Here is a 19,822-nt window from a genome sequence, read left to right as displayed (position 1 = left end):
CATTCAGTCTGTCTATAAGTAGGAGAAATGTACTTCAATGATAGGAAAAGGTTGAGATGCTGCAATACACATAATAAGAACAAAAGAGCTGCCATACTACTTCAGACTATGGTCTAGCTAACCCACTCTCCTGTCTTTAACAGTTGTGCACAGCAGAGTTGCTGTGGAAGTGTACAGAAAAGAACCATTATGGAGTAATCCACCCGTCTTCCAGCGCCAGCTTCTTGTAGGGAGAGGTTTCAGGTAGTCCAGCCCATGTTTGGGGCAATCTTGGCTAACAGCCTCGGCTGGACCTATTTTCCATGAACTTATCGAGTTCTTTTTTTAAACTGGCTGTACTTTTGGCATCAACCAGCACATGCATTGTAATGAATTCCACAGGTTCCTTGTGCAGTGTGTGGAAAGTGTACTTCCTCTTCTTTGTACTAAACCTGCTGCCTAATTAATTACAGGGGCGGAGGTCTGGCTTGCAGTATTGTGGGAGAAGGTAAATGTATGACTGCACCACCACAATGGTGTGCTTTACAAATCAGCCCATTTCACAGCTGTTAAGCCTCAGGGGGGTTGCCTTCTGGGGGTGAGCATGCCCCCACAGCCGGGGTTATGTCTTTGCCCTGTTTCCCACTAATAAACCGAGCTAGCGGACCAGTTCAGAGGGCTATTTTCTCCCCCTCTACCCTGACTGGGTGGGGCTGGGAGACAGGAGGTGAGATCTCACTCCCTGGCTGGGAGGAATCCATGATCACCCCCCTGAGACAGGGGTGGACAAACTGTGGCTGGCTCCGGATCCTGGGGGAAGGGGTTTCTGTGCGCTGCTCTCACTTCCAGGCACTGCTCCCCCTACAACTCCCATTGGCCGGGAATGGGGAACCACGGCCAGTGGGAGCTTCGGGGGAGGTACCCACAGGCGAGGGCAGCACACAGAGCCCTCTGCTCCCTCCCGCAGGAACATTGTGCTGGCTGCTTCTGGGAGCACTTGGGGCCAGGGCAGGTGCCGCTGCCACCCTGGAACAGCGCCAGGTAAGTCGGGCCAGAACCTGCACCCCAACCCCCTGGCCTGAGCCCCCCGTTGCACCCCGCATCCCTCTTCTGCTGCAACCCCTCGCCCTGAGCCCCTTCCTGCACACTACGTCCTGCCCCTGCCCCTGCCCCAGCCCTACAGTCATGGCCCCGCGTGCAATTTCCCCACCCACATGTGGCCCTCAGGCTACAAAGTTTGCCCAAGCCTGAGCCGGGGGCTGCGGTCCCATGCTGGGATCCCGCTGCCCCGAGGCGCTTCCGTGCGCAGGAGACGCCGAGTGCCCGTTGCTGGGCTGGGCGAGAAGCGGGGCCGCTGCCCTCACCCAAGATGGCGGCCGGGGCTGACGCCGGCGGGTCGGTCACCTGTTGAGGTGGAAGCAGCGCGGCGCCTCATTGGCTCCGGCTGCCCCGGGCCGCGGTGCCTGCCCGGCGGGGAAGGGGTTAACGCCGGGGCCGCGGGCGGAGGCGGTGCCGCCCGAGGAGGAGCCAGCAGCGCTGCCGCGCAGCCCGGCAGGGGCTCGGGGACCGCCCCATGGAGAGCGGCGGCGCTGGCTGCAGCCGCTTGCCCGGCGCGGCGGGGGGGAGCGGCCTGTCAGGCAGCGAGCGGGAGCCGCACCCCGGGGAGGAGGCGCCGCCGGAGGCCGAGTCCGACTGGAGCTTTATCGACTGCGAGATGGAGGCGGTGGCGCTGCGGGACCTGCCCACAGCCACCATCGCCTGCAACCTGGACCCGCGCCTCTTCCAGGACAGCCTGTGCCGGGTGAGCGCGGGCTGGGGCCGCGGGGCGGGGCGGGGCGGGCCCCGGGGAGCTGCAGCGAGTCCGGCCGCCGCTAGTGCCATGGCGCCCCCCGCCGCCCGGTCACTTTCTGGCCTTTCCCTTCCCTGCCGTCGGGGCTCGGAGCCGGGCGCTCGGCGCCGCCCGGGGTCCCCGCTAGCCGGGCTGTCAGAGGGAGCGGCTGCCCCTCGCCCCCTGCCTGCCAGACCGCTTGTGCTTGGGCACCGGGATGGCTGCAGCGCAGCGTGGGGCGGCCTGAGCCTGCCGCGCTGACGGGCCCTGGCTCGGGCGGGCATGGGACGGTTGGGCGGCCGTTGGGAAGACAGTCGGTGGGGGCCTCTGACTGGAGCGTGACGGCCGCTGGTCGGTCGGGAGCCCTTGGCGCCCAGTAGATGAAGCATTTACAGCACTTGCCTACTCCTGGCCCCCAATTCCCCGCCAGGCGCTGTTGGCCCCCGGGGGTGTGACCCTTCCACCGGCTTCCCGAAAGAGATGGGATGTTCTTTTGTTGCAACTCACTTATATTAAACAAATGGCAGCTGTTGGTTGTGACCAATGATAAGTTATATTTTAACCTATGCAACCTTAAGAGGAATAATTCTGAAATTTATGAAAATAATGATTTTGATTTTTTTGATAGCTACTCCTGTGAGTGAAGAGAGCATGTGCTTAGATGTCTTCAGGTTTGAGATGAGAGTCCCTAACCTGCGGATTTAGTTATAAAGAAATAATCATTTTTTTTAAAGAAATAATTACAAGTAGACATTGATATCTTAATATGCTATGCTCAGACCCTGCAAATATTCAGGGCTTGTTTACACGTAAAATGCTGCAGCGGCAGCTGGTGTAGCACTTCAGTGAAGGCACCACCTGCACAGATGGGAGGGCTCCTCCTGTTGGTCTAGGTCAGGGGTCATAGAATCATAGAATATCAGAGTTGGAAGGGACCTCAGAAGGTCATCTAGTCCAACCCTCTGCCCAAAGCAGGACCAATCCCCAACTAAATCCCTAAATGGCCCTCTCAAGGATTGAACTCGCAACCTGTGACATGTCAGGGTAAGCACCCTGGTGGGCTGGGCGAGTTTGTTTACCTGCCACACTGGCAGGTTCAGCCGATTGCGGCTCCCACAGACCACAGTTCACTGTCCCAGGCCAACGGGGGCGACGGGAAGTGGCGAGGGATGTGCTGGCCGCGGCGGCTTCCCACCACCCCCCATTGGCTTGGGATGGCGAGCCAGGGCCAGTGGGAGCCACGATCGGCTGAACCTGCTGATGTGGCAGGTAAACAAACTGGTCTGGCCCGCCAAGGTAAGCATCCTTGCAAGCCGCGTGCCAGAAGTTGCCGACCCCTGGTCTAGGTACTCCACCTCCCCAAGAAGTGGTAGCTTTGTCCATGGGAGAAGCACGCCCGTCAGCATAGCACTGTCTTCACTGGGAGTTAGGTTGGTATAAGTCTGTTGCTTGCGGATGTGGATTTTCTATCCCCCTGAGTGACACAGTTATGTCACCATAAGTTCCCAGCATAGACTGAGTCTTACAGACTTTACTTCACTTTTTTGAATAGTCTCTTTGAAGTTGATGGGACTGCTCACGCAAGTAAATTTAACCGAGTGAGTAGATGTTTGCAGGATCAAGGGCTTCTGTTGTAAGCAAATCTCTTTGCCTATGTTACTAATAATGCTTGGATTATTAAAAGTGTAGAAAAAGATGGAAATCAGTTGTTTTATTTTGCTTTTACAGTCTTATTACTTGCAATGTCTGCCTTCCAAACACTGCAAGGGATTGTTTAATTTTTAAATCGGCTGTTTTTGCTGGATTTAAAATGAGTAAATATTTGTACTGGTTTTTAGCTTTTGCAAAAGCATATTTTTATAATATTCAGATTTAGGGGCTAAATATGACAGTGTCTTTTTAATTACAGCTACTGGTTGTCATGGCAGTAGACCGGTAGTAAGTCTCTGAGCTCCCAGATAATCACAGTTCATTAAAGATGAGACTTTTTAAAAACTAGTAACAGTATTAACTGCTGATTTCAATGTTTATGTTTAAGGTTGTGTTCACTTTAAAAGACTATGTAGTTAAATAAAGTTTTAACTTTTCATGTATCTCTTAGGGCCTAGTATCCTGTTATTGTGTGTCATTGCCACTGATAAGTTATGCATGTATCAGGAAAAATAGACTTCTTAGGGTATGGCTACACTTGAAATTTCAAAGCGCTGCCGTGGCCGCACTTTGAAGTGTGAGTGTAGTCAGAGTGCCAGCGCTGCACGTAAACCACATCTCTTACGAGTGTAGCTTGCAGCGCTGGGAGCCGCGCTCCCAGCGCTGCGGCACTGATTACACTGAGGCTTTACTTCGCTGTATCTTGCAGCGCTCAGGGGGGTGTTTTTTCACACCCCTGAGCGTGAAAGTTGCAGCTCTGTAAAGTGCCAGTGTAGCCATAGCCTTAGTGTACATACTGTTTTCAAGACTTAGGCATGCTGCCAGCCTGTATTACAAGCAAGTCTTATGCACATTTAACATGCACGAATTCAGCTTTGCACGGTTGGCAAAAAAAAAAAAAAAAAAAGAAAAATAATTTAAATACTGTACCTGTAGTGCAGGTGATTTCGCCCGCCATTACACTCAATGTAATTTTGACTGTACGCGATTTTTGCTTTACGCACTGACAGCGGAATGTAGCCCGAGCATAAAATGAGACTCGCTTGCATAAATGTTATGTAGATGAACATGAGATTTAAATATGAGAATGAAGACTAGGTTTCACTTTTGCCTTTCCAGGGACCAATAGCCATTAAAAACATCTGGAATGTATTGTCTTAGTTAATGCAATAATTGAGATGATGAAGATAAAACTTTTTTTTTCTATTGAAGTAGTACAATTTGTATAGTGCAAAATGTCAGGTTGTGAGGGAGCATTGAATTTAAGAAACACATTTTAATGTAGCATGTCAACCAAACGATGCCTTATAAAATGGTATGAATGTTACACAATACCCCTGAAGAAAGGAATGAAGAACTTCACTCACTTTTAGACCATGTCTACACAACAAACTTACGTTGACTCAAGTTACATCAGCATATAGATTCTACCGCTAAGACATGGTTTGTGTGTGTGCATACCTGACTCCTTGTAGCAGCGGTGTGTGTACTCACAGTAATGCTTGCATCGGTGCAGTGTGTGATGCACCAGAGGTAGATATCCCACTGTGCAACTTGCCACCATCCAGCGCACTGTCTTTTGAGAAGTTCTGGCACTATGTGAGGGGGCCAAAACAAGTCAGGCAGGGGTGTCTGGGAACATGGGGTCGACTTCTTATTTGCAACTGTCTCCATCCCATGGTGTTGTCTGTATCCCATAATTTTCATGATTTTTTTTTACAAAATCCCACAAACTGCGTCACCTCCTCGCTGTCTGACATCATAGAGCCTTTAAAGCTCTGCACTATTATGAGCATTACAAGCACAGAGTGCAAAATCTTGGAATATTTGGAGAGCTTCAAAAAGAACCAATTGAGCGGGGAACTTGGTTGTTCCTTGGAGGATGAATTGCTGTGAGACATAGCAAGAATCAATTCAAGGTTGCTGGTGGTGTTCATGGAACAGCTGCATGTGGTGGCGTTCCACTTCTGAGCCTGAGAAACAAGCACTGACTGGTGGGATCGCATTGTAATGCAGGTTTGAGGTGAGAAGTAGTGGCTGCAGAACTTGCAGATATGCAAAGCCACATTCCTGGATCTGTGTAGTAAGCTTACCTGCAGTGCAGGGACGTTCAAATGTCCTCCAGTGTATGATGCCAAAAAGAGAGCTGCGCTGACAGTGGAGAAGTGAATGGTAATTGCATTGTGGAAACTTACAATGCCAGATTGAGTCCCAGCTTACTGGTAGCAATTTGTAGTCCAGAAATTCACCGGAGGGGCCCTTGTGATGCAAGTGTGCAGAGTCATTAATCGCCTCCTGTTACGCAGGACCGTGCCTCTCAGCAATATACTAGACATAGTGGATGGATTTGCAGCAGCGGGGTTCCTGAGCTGCGATGGAGTGCTAGATGGCACTCATATCCCTGTTTTGACACTGGACCACCTTGCCATTGAGTACATCAACAGAAAGGGCTATTTTTCTATGGTTCTGCAAGCATTGGTAGATCATCAGGAATGCTTCACTGATCTTAGTGTGGTTTGGTCAGGATTGGAGTACATGATGCTCGCATCTTTAAGAAAGAGAGTCTCTGTTTCCAGCTTTCTCAGTTGGTGGATTAATAGTAATTTTGGGTGATCCAGCCTACCCCTTGCTCATGAAGCCGTACACCAGCTATCTCGACAGCACCAAAGAATGATTCAGTTGTGATGAAGTGTGGCATTTTCTTAAAGTTCTGAATGAATACTATGTGCCTCAGTTTCCCCATGTGTTGCACAATTGACTACATGGTGACACAGTGTTTGATCTTTGCAGAGACTCCTAGAGGAACAGGTGTGATGGTCTACCTGCCTGTGCCCAGACAATGGCTAGACATTTTTTAACTTAGAAACTGATGGCTGGGGGTGTGGCCCATCCTCTGCAAGAAGCCAGATGGCTGCAATAAGTTGAAGAACGAAGAGGTAGAGGCCAGGTGACCAGTTTTTCTTGGGAAACAGAACAAAGGACAGAAGAGGGGCAAATGGGCATGACTGAGTGTGGGCTGCTGGAAACAGGACAGTCTTCCGTTTGTGGCTTTTGGGGAGGCAACCCAGGCTTGGAGCCCAACCAAGACAGACTTTCCTGGGACTCCCTGCTTTCTGTGCTAAAAAAGAACTTTCTTACGCTGTGTTCCAGACAACTAATAAACCCTTCTCTTTAACAATTCTGTCTGAGAGTCACTGCTGATTGCCTAAGTTGGGGGTGCATGGCAATACCGATTTCAGCGCTACTCCTCTCGTTGGGGAGGAGTACAGAAATCAGTTTAAAGAGCCCTTTATATTGATATTAAGGGCCTCGTTGTGTGGACGGGTGCAGGGTTAAATCGGTTTAACACTGTCAAATTCGGTTTAAACGCATTGTGTAGACCAGGCTTCAGTAGTCACATGCAAGGGCTATTAAAGGAGCTCCTTGTGGAACTGTCTGGCTTAGAGGCTTTGAAAGATCATTTTAACTGTGAGCGTGAATAGAGTGCTCTACCTGGCTGTGCTCTTTTGTGGCCTGGTGGGAATTGTGTGGTGATTACTGTATATGCAGGAATATAACATTTTCAATGCAGCTATTAAGTTTGTGAATGATTCCATGGATGTGACACTGTGCAGTAACAGGTAATTGGTTGCTTTCAGAACTGCTGAGCACTCAGCTGCATATGTTGTGAACTAATAAAAATGAATTATGTTCCAAATAATGGAAATTTATTCTGCAAAAAAAAGTGCAATTTTAAAACAAATACATGTAAAACTTAACAAATATTAATTCAAAAGAGTTTATGAAGGGAGAAAGAACATTCAGGTCCATTTCAGCTACATTTACACCAGCTGTGCCTTTCACAAGTCAATGTTTGAAGTTTTGATTGTTTTTAATATCCTCCAGGGTGGAGTGGTAGGACTAGTGCAGTGACCCCAGATACCATATGGAATGGTGGTGGGGGTGTGTGTATGCGTGTGTAGGGAGGTCCTGATACGGAGTCCTCAGGGGGCTACAGAGGGAGGTGAGGCTGGGATTATTGAACTTGCAGGTCTACCAGAGTCTGCAGTATATGTGTGTTGCTGCCTAAGTAACCCCACTATGTCCTAGTGCATTTCCCTCTTTTCCTGCTGGGAGTCTTCGACCTTTATACACTCTCTCCTTCTCCAGGCTGTCCACAATGTCCGTCCTCCAGGCCCAATGTAGTACTAGCTTGCAGGATCTCATTGAACATATCCTCCCAAGTCCCCTTCTTTCTCCTCCTTATCTGTGAAGAGGGAGACCCTGAAGGCTGCAATGGCAGTGCCTCCAGAGAAAACGTAGAGGTACCATTGTCAGCATAATCGCTGCAGAAAGCGTAGTGCTAAGCTCACTCCCCTTGCTACTCCAAAACTTTGAACACTACCCTCTCACTCTTCTCACACCTGCTTGCCTGGTGCTGTGCACAAGCAATCCCATGGTGCATATGGCCCTCTGGGGCTTGGGGAAAGGAAGAGGGAATTTCTTGGTTGCAATTGATTCTAGTAGGAGAGGGCACTGGCATTGAATACTAGCATTATTTTCCACAGGCAGTGGTGATTTTAACTGATATCTCACTCCTCAGGGTAACAATGGCAGAGAGAGCACATCTGCTGCTGGCGTCCTGACGTTACTTGGGCCCATGTGCTGCAGAGACTATGTATTGCAATTGTGCTTGCTGAAGTTATCGTTGAGTGATGTGGGAAAGTTTCCTACCATGGAGGAAGAAATAAGGCAGCCCTCCATAGAAATCTTTGGCAGAGGATGGCAGAGTACTTCCATGACAGTTTTATCAAGATCTCTCAGGAGCATTCTAGGGACATCCTAGTATACATAAACTACCACTCACGCTGTTCTCCCCACCCCGCACCCGTCCTGCTGCCTAACTCTAGAGGGGAATGAAAAGCAGATAACTCTACCTCTCTTGGTTGTACCACTACCTTTTCTAGCATGGGTAAATTAAGGAAAAGTCAAAGGATGTGTTCTGTGATGTTGGGGATGTCATTCCGGTAACTGAAAGTTTATCTGCACGCTTACCCGCAGTTTCTTCCCCTGCATCGGGCTCACCCATGCTGGACTGCGCTGGAGTGAAAAACAGGTCCTGGTTCACTGTGTAGCTGGATTCCTCCCAGTCACCTGTCCCACAATCTCCTCCTCCTTCATCTACCACCTCCTCACTGTTGAGAGCGGGGGCCTATGACTCAGTCTTCTCTGAGGTATCCACTGTGCTGTGCAGGTGGTGTCTCTGCCACATATGGCATGCAGCTCTTCATAAAAGTGACATATCTGTGTCTTAGCACTGGGTCGATTGTTGGGCTTCTGGCATACCTGCCTCAGCTCCTTGGCTTTCATGCAGCTAGTCTATGTTGTACTCCTTCTCCTGCATCACCTGAGCAATATTATTCTAGATGTCAATGTTTCTTTGGGTGATTTGGACCTGTGCCTGCACAGCCTCTTTTCCCTAAGGCCCATGAGATCCAATATCGCCTGTCTACTTTGGGCAGGCACACATCTGAAGTGCATAACCAGCTTGGTCACCTGGGGAGTTGCATTCAACAATGGAGAGATGCTAGGTGTCCTCACTAAGCCAGGCAATCAGGAAAAAGAATTAAAAAAATTTGCAGGGCTTCAGTGGACTTCCAGTCTCCATCAGTGCCTGAAGCAGGACTATTTTGGGGGCAGTGTGGGGCAATTGTGCCTGGGCGCTTACCTCGGCGTAGTTCTCAGTGAAGCCTGGCTCCCCCTCCTCCCACTTCTTACCTGGAGTCCAGACGGCTGTACTCAGGCACCCGTCCTGTCCCAGGGTGATTGCCTGGCTTTCTTTTCAATTTCACAGCTCCAGCATGGAGCGTCTACATGGACACTGCATTGCCCTACTACACCAACGTAAGCCCTAAGCTCTTGTGGAGGTGGAGTTACGTTGGTATAGCAGGGTACTTACATCGGCGGGAGCAAGGCTGTAGTGTGTACACTGACATCATTAGGTTGACGTACACTGCCTGTTATCCCTGATAACTTGCTGTGATCCCAGTAAATGTACAGAGGCCAACTTGGCAAATGCTATTTGTGGCCTTAACCTTATTCTGTCTCTTTAGGCCCCAAGTGAATTCCTGTGTGTCACTGGAATCAATGGGAAGACTTGAATGGCTTCACTAGGCTTTGAATCAAGTCCTAAGTGAGAAACACAATTCTTCCAAGTCACTGATGAACCTAGGAGGGGGAGAAAAATACTTTTGCCCAGTGGAAGTTTTCTTACTAGTAGAATAGGTAATCAGACAGACCCCTATGCAAGCCTTTACGAAAGTAATGGCCATAAACTGCATATATCTGATGGAGACCATGATATCATATGCAATTTAGTGTCTTAGGTCAGAGGTGGGCAAACTGCGGCCCACGGGACTCTCCTGCCCCGCTCCTGAGCTCCTGGCCCTGGAGGCTAGCCCTTGGCCCCTCCCCTGCTGTTCCCCCTCCTCCACAGCCTCAGCGCGCTGCGCCACCGGCACATTGCTTTGAGCGGCTGGGCAGCGCAGCTGCAGAGTTGCAGCCTGACCCGGTGCTCTGTGCTGTGCGGTGGTGTGACTGGCTCCAGGTGGGTGGCATGGCTGTAGCACTTCCAGCCACCGCTGCTCCAAGCAGAGCGGTAAGGGGGGCAGGGAGCAGCTGGGGTAGAATATAGGGCAGGCGAGTTCAGTTTGGTGGTTAGAGGGTGGGGTGGTCAGAGGTTGGGGAATGGGGGAGTTGAATGGGTGCAGGGATCCCAGGGGACAGTCAGGAAGGAGGGAGGTTCCGGGGTGATCAGGGGACAGAGAGCAGAGGGGGTTGGATGGGGCAGGGGTCCCGGGGGGGCGGAGAGGGAATGCAGCAGGGTGTGAGAAGCGGCGTGGGGATAGGGGGCGGGGTCTGGGCCATGCCTGATTGTTAGGGGAGGCTGTGCCTCCCCAAACAGGCCCTCCATACAATTTCCGAAACCCGATGCGACCCTCAGGTCAAAAAGTTTGCATGCCCCGTCTTAGGTTATACCAAACTCATACAGAACTCTAGTGACTTTTGTGATCAACCCTCAGAATTGCAGGAGGGCATCTAGATGTCAGGCCATCTGTCCTAGCAAAACTAATGTTGTCCTTGTCTAGTACAGAGGTGGGTAAACTTTTTGGCCCAAGGGCCACATCTGGATGGGGAAATTGCATGCAGGTCCATGAATGTAGGGTGAGGCAGGGGGTTGGGGTGCATTGTGCAGGAAGGGGCTCAGGGAAGGTTTGAGGTGCAGGAGGAAGTGCAGAGTGCAGAAGGGGGCTAGGGCAGGGTTGGAGTGCAGGAGGGTGCGGGGTGCGGCAGGGGGCTCAGGGCAGGGGGTTAGGTTAGGGTCCCTGCAGGAAGGGAGAGGGGGGCAGAGGGCTCTGTACACTGCCCTCACAGGTGCGTACCTTCCCCGAAGCTCCCATTGGCTGCAATTTCCCCATTCTCGGCAAATGGGAGGTGTAGGGGACAGTGCCTGCAGGCGAGGGCAGCGCATGGAGCCCTCTGCTCCGCCCCAACCCCAAGGGCCGTAGGGATGTGGTACCAGCCACTTCCACGGGGGTGGCAATCCCACGGGCTGTAGTTTGCCCACCCCTGCTTTAGTAGATGCATAGGAACATCCTTAAAAGGCCTCTGCTTTCAGATGTACAGAGAATGTATTAGCACAGATAGCCCAAAGGAGTCAAACTGCTGAAGCTTCTACACAGGGAGAATGGCCTTATAGGGAGCTGTCACTATATGCCAGTATACTGCAACTTTCAGAAGTGAAGCAATCACTGCTCCTCATGGGGAAAAAATCCTGTGCTCAGCAACATATATCAGTCAGGACAGATAATATAACTCCAGTATCCTATCACAGTCAGCAGTCCAAGAGTAAAACCTGTCAGAGTAATAATTCTTTTTAAGTCAAGAGTTACTTGCAGTCCACCACTACTTCATGTTCCAGGACATCCAGGTTGACAGGCAGACTAAGCAATGAGGAAATCCAACCAGGAAAGTGGAGTCTAGAAAGTAAAAGGCTGGATCTTCAGCTAGTGTAAAATGGCATACTTCAACTAAGGTCAGTAGAACTACACTGATTTACAGTGACTAAGAATTTTGCCTAAATTGATCAGCTTTCGACCAGACAGCCTTTGAGTAGGGAAGACCAATGAACAACATATTTGTCAGCAGAGAAAAATAGAAAGGAAATCTTTTTTTTTTTCCAGCAGATACGCTGCAATAAGTGCTCTGTCTCCAAAATGGCTTTTTCATAAAGTGAAATTTCTAGTTAAATCATGCCTCTCTTCCCATCCCCCGATTTCCCCCCAATTCCCCTATTCTGGAAAGTGCCGAAATAAATAAGACATCAGATTGCTTTCATATGGATAGCACTAAAATAATGAATACACTATTTAGAAACCAGCTGAGACATGGAGTTGGCACACATGCATTTCTACAAGACAGAGAGAAGAGCTACATCTGGGATCAGTACTGCATTTAAAGCCAGGAGCAGTAATTCTCTTAGCCTGTTTTGTGATACAAGGCTCTTAAAAGACTGGACTCTCAATTTGAGTAAAAGTATCCTCATTAGTCTGTTGTTTTTTCCTTACCAGGCATAATAACTGATCAAGGAACAAAAACTATCTCTGATTTATTAAAATTTCTTCAACTTGGATTCTAGAATGGTCTACAGCTAATCTTCCTAAGGGTATGTGTACACTACCCGCTGGATCAGCGGGTAGTGATCGATCTATCAGGGATCAATGTATCGCGTCTCATCTAGACGTGATAAATCGATCCCCGAACATGCTCCCCATCAACTCTGGAACTCCAGGGCGAGAGGTGAGAGCGGCGGCTGTCAATCCCGCGCTGCGAGGACGCCAAGTATGTGATTCTAAATCGATCTAAGATACGTCGACTTCAGCTACGCTGTGCTTGTAGCTGAAGTTGCATATCTAGATCTATTTTCCCGCCCCCCCTCTCCAGTGTAGACCAGCCTAAGAAGACCTGAATGTTCATCTCCAAGGGTTTTCATATGCCTGATTAGTAGAATATCTGTAGATTCTGCCTCCCCTCTCCTTAATTTCCAGATTACTAAAAAATGGTTCTGTTTCTGCATTTCAGGTTCATGTATTCCTCCCAAGGGCCTTTCCCTGGGCTTCAAAGATTTTGTCGTCTTTGAAACACTTTTCTGTTCTGACCCTCTGAAATTGCCTCCTCTAAAGTAACTTCTCTAGCAGCTATAATGTCAGATGTATAGATTGGTGAGTAATGGTGTGTTTATAGAGAAGCAGAATTTCTTAGGAAAGCATCACAACTCATGATAAGGTTGTAATCATATAAGTCCTGTATACCAATGCAATATATGTGGCAGTACTCAATTAACAAAAAAAATTAAATCTTTTGCTTTAGCACAATGGCTCCAAGTATCAGAGGGATAGCTATGTTAGCCTATATCCACAAAAACAACAAGGAGTCCAGCACCTTGGAGACTAACATTTATTTGGGCATAAACTTTTGTGGGTAAAAAAAAAAACACTTCTTAAAGCAGCAAAGAATCCTGTGCCACCTTATAGACTAACAGATGTTTTGGAGCATGAGCTTTCGTGGGTGAATACCCACTTCTTCAGATAAAGTGGGTATTCACCCACGAAAGCTCATGCTCCAAAACGTCTGTTAGTCTATAAGGTGGCACAGGATTCTTTGTTGCTTTTACAGATCCAGACTAACATGACTATCCCTCTGATACTTCTTAAAGTGGGTTTTTTTTACTAATGAAAGCTTATGCCCACATAAATCTGTTAGTCTTTAAGACGCCACTGGACTCCTCGTTGTCACAATGGCTCCATCTCCTTGCCTCCCCAACTTGTTCTCCATTTGGAGTTTTTAATGGTATTTTTAATGTAGGAGAGGTCTTTGATTTGATAGAATTTACTGTCGCATAAGTGCAGTAGATTGATGCTCTATATGCTCCTTATATATCCTAGAGGATTGCAGCAACAAACTTTAATGACTTTAAGAATGAATACTGGGTAAAGCCACAAGGGGGCTAAGTAACTTCATTTATACTTTGTTAGGCTTCTGCAAAGTAGGCTACATGGTTCAGATTTAAGATCTCAAAGAATTTCTGAGTGTGAAGTTTCTGTTTCAAGCTAGTTATGGACAGGTTTGTCATTTATAAAATGTTTTCCTCATGGTTTGGGTTTTAAAATGAGTATGGGTCTAATATATGTGTTGTGCACTCGGAAGGAATTCTGTGTTAGAGCAGTAAATGTAGTTCTAAAGCTAGCAGATCAGGTACAGTAAAAGATTGTATGATCCAGCTGGCTTCTGTCATTTGAGTACAGGTAACTTAAATTAGCTTAACAGATTTGTTTGCTATAGACTTGTAAATCTTGTTGCATATTAAAACAAATTAATGAATGTAGTGCTAGATCTGTCTTAAATAATCAAAACCATTACCATTACAATCAGAGCTGTCCCTCTTGGTTAAAACAGGATTTTAACTAGAAGGTAAGACAATTTTCTCAGCAAACTCTGGAGAATAACTCAGTTTTTACCAAAATTATCTTCAAAAAGGAAAAAAAAAAAAAAAGCTGCTTTTTTTTTCTTTTTTTTTGTTTGTTTTTTTTGTTTGTTTGTTTGTTTGTTTTAGGTGCATAAAACCCTTGCCTCAATTGCTGGAGTGGCAAGGGGTGGAGAGTGGAAACAGTCTCTCACAAAGCCTAACCCCTCAAATGACCTCCCAGGGCAGACACAAATAGATTAGATAGACAGAGTTCTATCTTTCTATCATCCCTGCTAAAATCATGAAGGATCACAATTTGTGTTCAGAAGTTATATCTGACCTGTTGCAAGTTTGCAGTAATATAGGCAAGGGTTCTTAATAGCAAATATGCAGTATATTGTTAATGACTATCATATAATGTTAAAATTGTAAATGTCTGCAGTGTAAAAGATTAATGTTGAAAAAGACATTTATGAATTGATCTTTAAATGCTAAGTCATTATTGAAGTGATTCAAGCTTTTTAAAACTTGTGATCTACACAGCTTACTAAATATCATAAGACATATTTAACAGAAGCTTTCATTATTTTGTGTCTCATTAAATATTCACAGAATTTCTCCATAAAGCTAGCCTTACATTTATAGGATACCTTTTTAATTTTTTTTTTATTCGTGTTTACAATTTTCCAAAGAAAGTTTTGTACTTGGGTTTTCATGTATCTCTCACATGTTCATTTAATCCCTCACATGTACAATAATTCTTTTGTTATAAATTGCATTTAAATCTTTAGTGTTTAAAAAGAAGTATTTAAAGAGGACACTTTTTAAGTGTTACAAACCATTGTTTTTTTTTTTAACTTGGCCAAAATACTAATTTTTAAGTGAAAGATTCTGTTGCAATTTGAATTTACAGTTCAGGTATTTTATTTAATAAATGTATGTACACATGTATTCTATTTCTCTGTCAGGGATAAATATATTTTAAGTGTTTTTTTTGTTTAAGACACTAATATATGCATTTTGTTACCACACCCATGCACATAATTCTCCCTGTGCTACTCATTCATGAGGTGGCGCTGTGTTCTGGCCATTGAGATCATGTTATGGGGTTTTCATAAATAAAAACTCCATGACTTCCTTTCTTGTGATAATTTGAACAGTGAGATTACTGCAAAAATCTTTTAATCTAATTGGAAGATTGAGGCCTCAAGTAAAATTTTAAAAAATTATTTACTCACTCAGGATTCAAAGTCTTATTGAAAGTCGTTGGGACTTAGATACTTAAGTCATTCAAGCTTTGGGAAACGTTACCCTTAATGTTTTTCTATATTTATTCATAATTCTAAAAAAACCCTATAATACAGAACCATGTGTACTATGAGCCTAATGCAATGTAAAGCCCCTCTATACTGTGCATATATACTTGCTGAAAAATTTTAATCAGTAAAAGAAAGAGATGAAACATTGAAAATCTTAGTTTTTTAGGAGTTATGAACACAAGATCCTCATTCCATGTATATATGTGTGTATACAGAAATTGTTCAGGGGGTACTGCTCTGCTGTTTCTCTCTCATAGGGGTGCAAAGGAGTTTCTCTGTCAATCTCAGTCAGGAAATTGAGCTAGGTTTTTAAAAATGCTATTTCCCCCCTTAATTTAAATTTTTGAAGAGACATACTCCAATACCGAAGTATTGGGTTAGGGTTTTGGGGGTCTCTATTTATCAGAGGATGGCGTCCCTAAAATGTGGGAATATTCACATTTTAAATGCTTTGGTTCATGTTTCTTTTTCTGGCTCCCCAATTCAGGAGAGGCTTCCCAGTAACTCTTAATAGCTTTTTTTTCTGGACATTATTTATCTTCCTAGTAAAAGAAGTCTGGAATAGAAGGGTCTAAATAGATTATATAACATAAAAGTGTTTGACCAGGGCATCATGAATACCTTATGCTTGGAGCTTTAAAGATTGGAAAGAATCTGTTTTGAGAGGATATGTTTTTCAGCAGCAGTGTTAATTTTATATCTACGCCCTTAACGTCTCATGATAGAGGATTCCACTTCCATTTTTAGTCTATTTCTGGCAAGTGATTTCTAGCACTGTTCAAAATCTTAGGGCTCTTGCGTACTCATTTCAGAAATGCTCAGATCATCCTGTTTACCTAGACAGTATAGAAAGATAAACAAAATACCTTGATTTAATATCTTGGTCAAATAGCTTTGATATGTGAATATAATGTACTGTGTAAAATAAATAGTGAGAGCACTTCAAAAAGGCATTTACTAAAAGGGCCTTAAAATAGGAGCAATGGGAAAGAGAATTACTTTAATAAAGGTGATCTGTTATCATACATAAACTTATAAAAGATACTGCATTTTAATGGGCAGGCAACTATCAAGGATGGAAAAACATTTCTGGAGTTCATAGCCATAGGAAAAATGCATAATTTTGTTAATACGTTATGTTAAATAGGGAATTAGGTTCTTGTGAGGAAGTAGTAGAGAGGAGACTTTGGTACTCCTAGCTTTTGAATATTTAGAATTTTCAACAATTTTGTTCAAATGCATGATATTAAATCAAATGGCTTGTTGTCCTGAAAGATCCAGCGTTGGAATAATTGTAATCAAAGTGTGTGGCATGAGAAATGCTGAAAAATAAACTATGTACACATGCATGTGCTTGCACACTGTCCAGCCCATAGATTGGGATCAGATTAATTAGTTTAAGTTTATTAATACTTAAGTTTGCTGCTTTCATTGCATGCATCCTCTCCCTCGTCTTGGATATAATGTGGCAATTCCAGAACAATATGCATACATATCATGCATCTAATAAAGGGGAAAGAATCTCCACAGGTATCACATTTTATAGCTATATATAATCTGTTAACTCAATACTATTTTCTCTGATAATATTTATGGAAAAATGTGATTGCACATGGGGGGCCAAATCATCAGCTAGTATTACAGCACTGACGTAAAAGGAATTGTACTGACTTACACCGGCCAAGGTTCTGATCCCACATGTGAATATGTACTTTCTGATCCACGTCCTGTGCTGTATGTTAAATTAACATTTAGATTTCATAAGAAGGTTTCAATTTTAGCTGTGCTTTGCAGGAACACAGAAGAGCTAATGTAGCTGTCACCTTTGAATGACCTTTATGCTTTATGTTGAAGCCAGCTTTGCCATTTCTAAAGTTGTCCCCTTAGAAACTACAGTATTGAAAAGGGTGTCTGTATGGTTTTGTTACCTGAATCTGTTTTTCTGAAATGATACGCAAGTGATGTGTGTCCTGGAATGTGGGGAGTTCTCAAAAGACAAAACAGTGACTTTTAGGCTATGGCTACACTAGTGAGCTCTCTAATGTAGATGCTTTAACCGAATGGGAGAAAGCTCTTCTGTTGGCTTAATTACTCCAGCCCCTGCAAGCTGCAGTGGCTGTGTTGGCAGGAGAGCTTCTTCAGCCGATATAGTGCTGTCTATACCAGTGCTTGGGTCTGTGTAACTTATGTCACTCAGGGAGGTGGCTTTTTCACACCTCGAGTGACGTCAGTATTACTGACATAAATGGTAGTGTATGGATAACCTTAGACCTTGTCTATGCTACAGAGCACTGCTCTCCTATGCTCTGATAAGTGTCATGAAGACATCGCAGCTGGCAGTGCAGTTAATCACAAAGTTCCTAACTGAAGAACACTGCCAGTTGCCTGACATGCTGTGTGATATGGATAGGAGCAACTTTAGATGGCTTTTGGCATTCACGGAGCAGCTGCAGATGGTGGACTGTCGCTTTTTGTCTCGGGAAACAAGCACTGAATGGTGGGATTGTATCGTCATGCAGGTCTGGGATGACTAGCAGTGGCTACAGAAGTTTCAGATGCAGAAAGCCACCTTCCTGGAACCGTGTGCAGAGCTCGCCCCAACACTGCAGCACAAGGCCACCAGACCAGAATGAGAGCTGCCCTGTTGATAGAGAAGCGTGTAGCAATCACCGTGGAAGCCGGCGTCTCCAGACTGCTACCGGTCGGTCGCAAATCAATTTGGAGTTGATAAGTTGACTGTTGGGCCTGCATTAATGCATGTGTGCAGGGTAATTAATCGCGTCTTGCTACAAAGGACCATGGCTGGGAACTGTGCATGAAATAGTGGATGGCTTTGCAGAAATGGGTTTCCCTAACTGTGGAGGAGCAATAGATGGTGTACACATTCCAATTTTGGTACCAGACCACCCTGCGATGGAGTACATCAATAGGAGTACTCCAGGAGGTACTGAACTTCTCCAATGCAGAGAAAAGGGAATGCAAGGAGTGAAGGGAGGCTGACAGGTTACTTCTCCATGGTGTTGCAGGCGCTTGTAGCTCACCATGGGCGTTTCACTGACATTAACGCAAGATGGTTCGCGAAGGTGTATGACGCACGCATTTTCAGGAACACCAGCCTGTATAGAAAGCTACAGGCGAGGACTTTCTTTCTTTCCAGACCAGAAGATTATAGGCATTTCAACATCCCTCAGTGTAATGATCCTGGGAGACCCGGTGTACCCCTTACAGCCATGGCTCATGAAACCTTACACAGGAAACCTGGACAGCAGTAAGGAATGGTTTAACAGGCTAAGTGGGTGCCGGATGACAATGAAATGTGCTTTTTGGCAGATTAAAGGCTCACTGGTGATGCCTTTATGTCAGGTTAGACCTCAAGGAGGATAATATTCCCATGGTCATAAGTTGCGTAATCTTTGTGAAGCTAAGCATGAAAGATTTGCTCAGGGGTGAAGTGTTGAGCCAGACCGCTTGGTTGCTGATTTTGAGCAGCCAGATACCAGGCTATTGGGGGCCCAGAGAGGCTTTGAGGCAACACTTTGAAAATGAGAACCAGTAATGTATATCTCAGTGATTGGTGCTACATTGTTAGTTACATGTAGTTTTCCTAGGAAGCAGTTGGTCAACAGTAATCAAATTATTAAACTGCCTGTGTATATACTGGTAGTGCCTGCTATCATACCTTTAGTCCCAGATTTGGACCTTAGCGTTCAAAATATGAGGGTTAGCATGAAAAACCTCCAAGCTTAGTTACCAGCTTGGAGTGGGTACTGCTGCCACCACCCAAAAAATTAGAGTGTTTTGGGGCACTCTGGTCCCCCTGGAAAACCTTCCCTGGGGACCCCAAGACCCAAATCCCTTGAGTCTCACAACAAAGGGAAATAATCCTTTTTCCCTTCCCCCCTCCAGGTGCTCCTAGAGAGATACACAGACACAAGCTCCGTGAATCTACACAGAGTGATTCCACCCCCTCTAATTCCAGTCCTGGAACAAAAAAAACACTTCCCTCTGACTTCTTCCTCCCACCAATTCCCTGGTGAGTACAGACTCAATTTCCCTGAAATTTCCCAGTAAAGAAAACTTCAACAGGTCTTAAAAGAGAGCTTTATATAAGAAAGAGAGAAAAATACATACAAATGGTCTCTCTGTATTAAGGTGACAAATACAGGGTCAATTGCTTAAAAGAAATATGAATAAACAGCCTTATTCAAAAAGAATACAAATCAAAGCACTCCAGCCACTATATTCATGTAAATACAAAAGAAACAAACTCTTTGGTACTCACAACTTGGAAACAGAAGATTAGAAAGCAGAAACTACTTCTCCAAAGCTCAGAGAAAGCAGGAAGACAGAAAACAAAGACTCAGACACAAACTTCCCTCCACCCAGAGTTGAAAAAATCCGGTTTCCTGATTGGTCCTCTGGTCAGGTGCTTCAGGTGAAAGAGACATTAACCCTTAGCTATCTGTTTATGACACGCCCCCCAAATTGCAGACAGTGGGGAAGCTCACTGGTGGCGATTTCCGTCTAGAACTTCAAAATAAA

The 19,822-nt window shown here is 45.6% G+C and overlaps 1 protein-coding gene across 3 annotated transcripts in view; it reads left to right on the top strand.

The window, feature by feature from the left end:
- The window catches only part of RCAN1 (regulator of calcineurin 1), a 123,580-nt gene that overhangs the window by 33,812 nt on the left and 69,946 nt on the right, over nucleotides 1-19,822 (top strand). For 2 of the 3 annotated variants that reach the window (XM_050929651.1, XM_050929641.1), the window contains exon 1: nucleotides 1,538-1,780. In XM_050929651.1, the coding sequence (XP_050785608.1) occupies nucleotides 1,553-1,780 (228 nt within the window). In that variant the 5' untranslated portion in view covers nucleotides 1,538-1,552. Of the gene's footprint in view, nucleotides 1-1,537; nucleotides 1,781-19,822 lie in introns of those variants that run through there. The other variant, XM_050929659.1, reaches the window with a different exon arrangement.

This window comes from Gopherus flavomarginatus, chromosome 1 (assembly GCF_025201925.1).
Source record: "Gopherus flavomarginatus isolate rGopFla2 chromosome 1, rGopFla2.mat.asm, whole genome shotgun sequence".
NCBI classification, from domain to species: Eukaryota; Metazoa; Chordata; order Testudines; family Testudinidae; genus Gopherus; species Gopherus flavomarginatus.
This window is presented reverse-complemented; position numbering and strand designations above follow the sequence as displayed.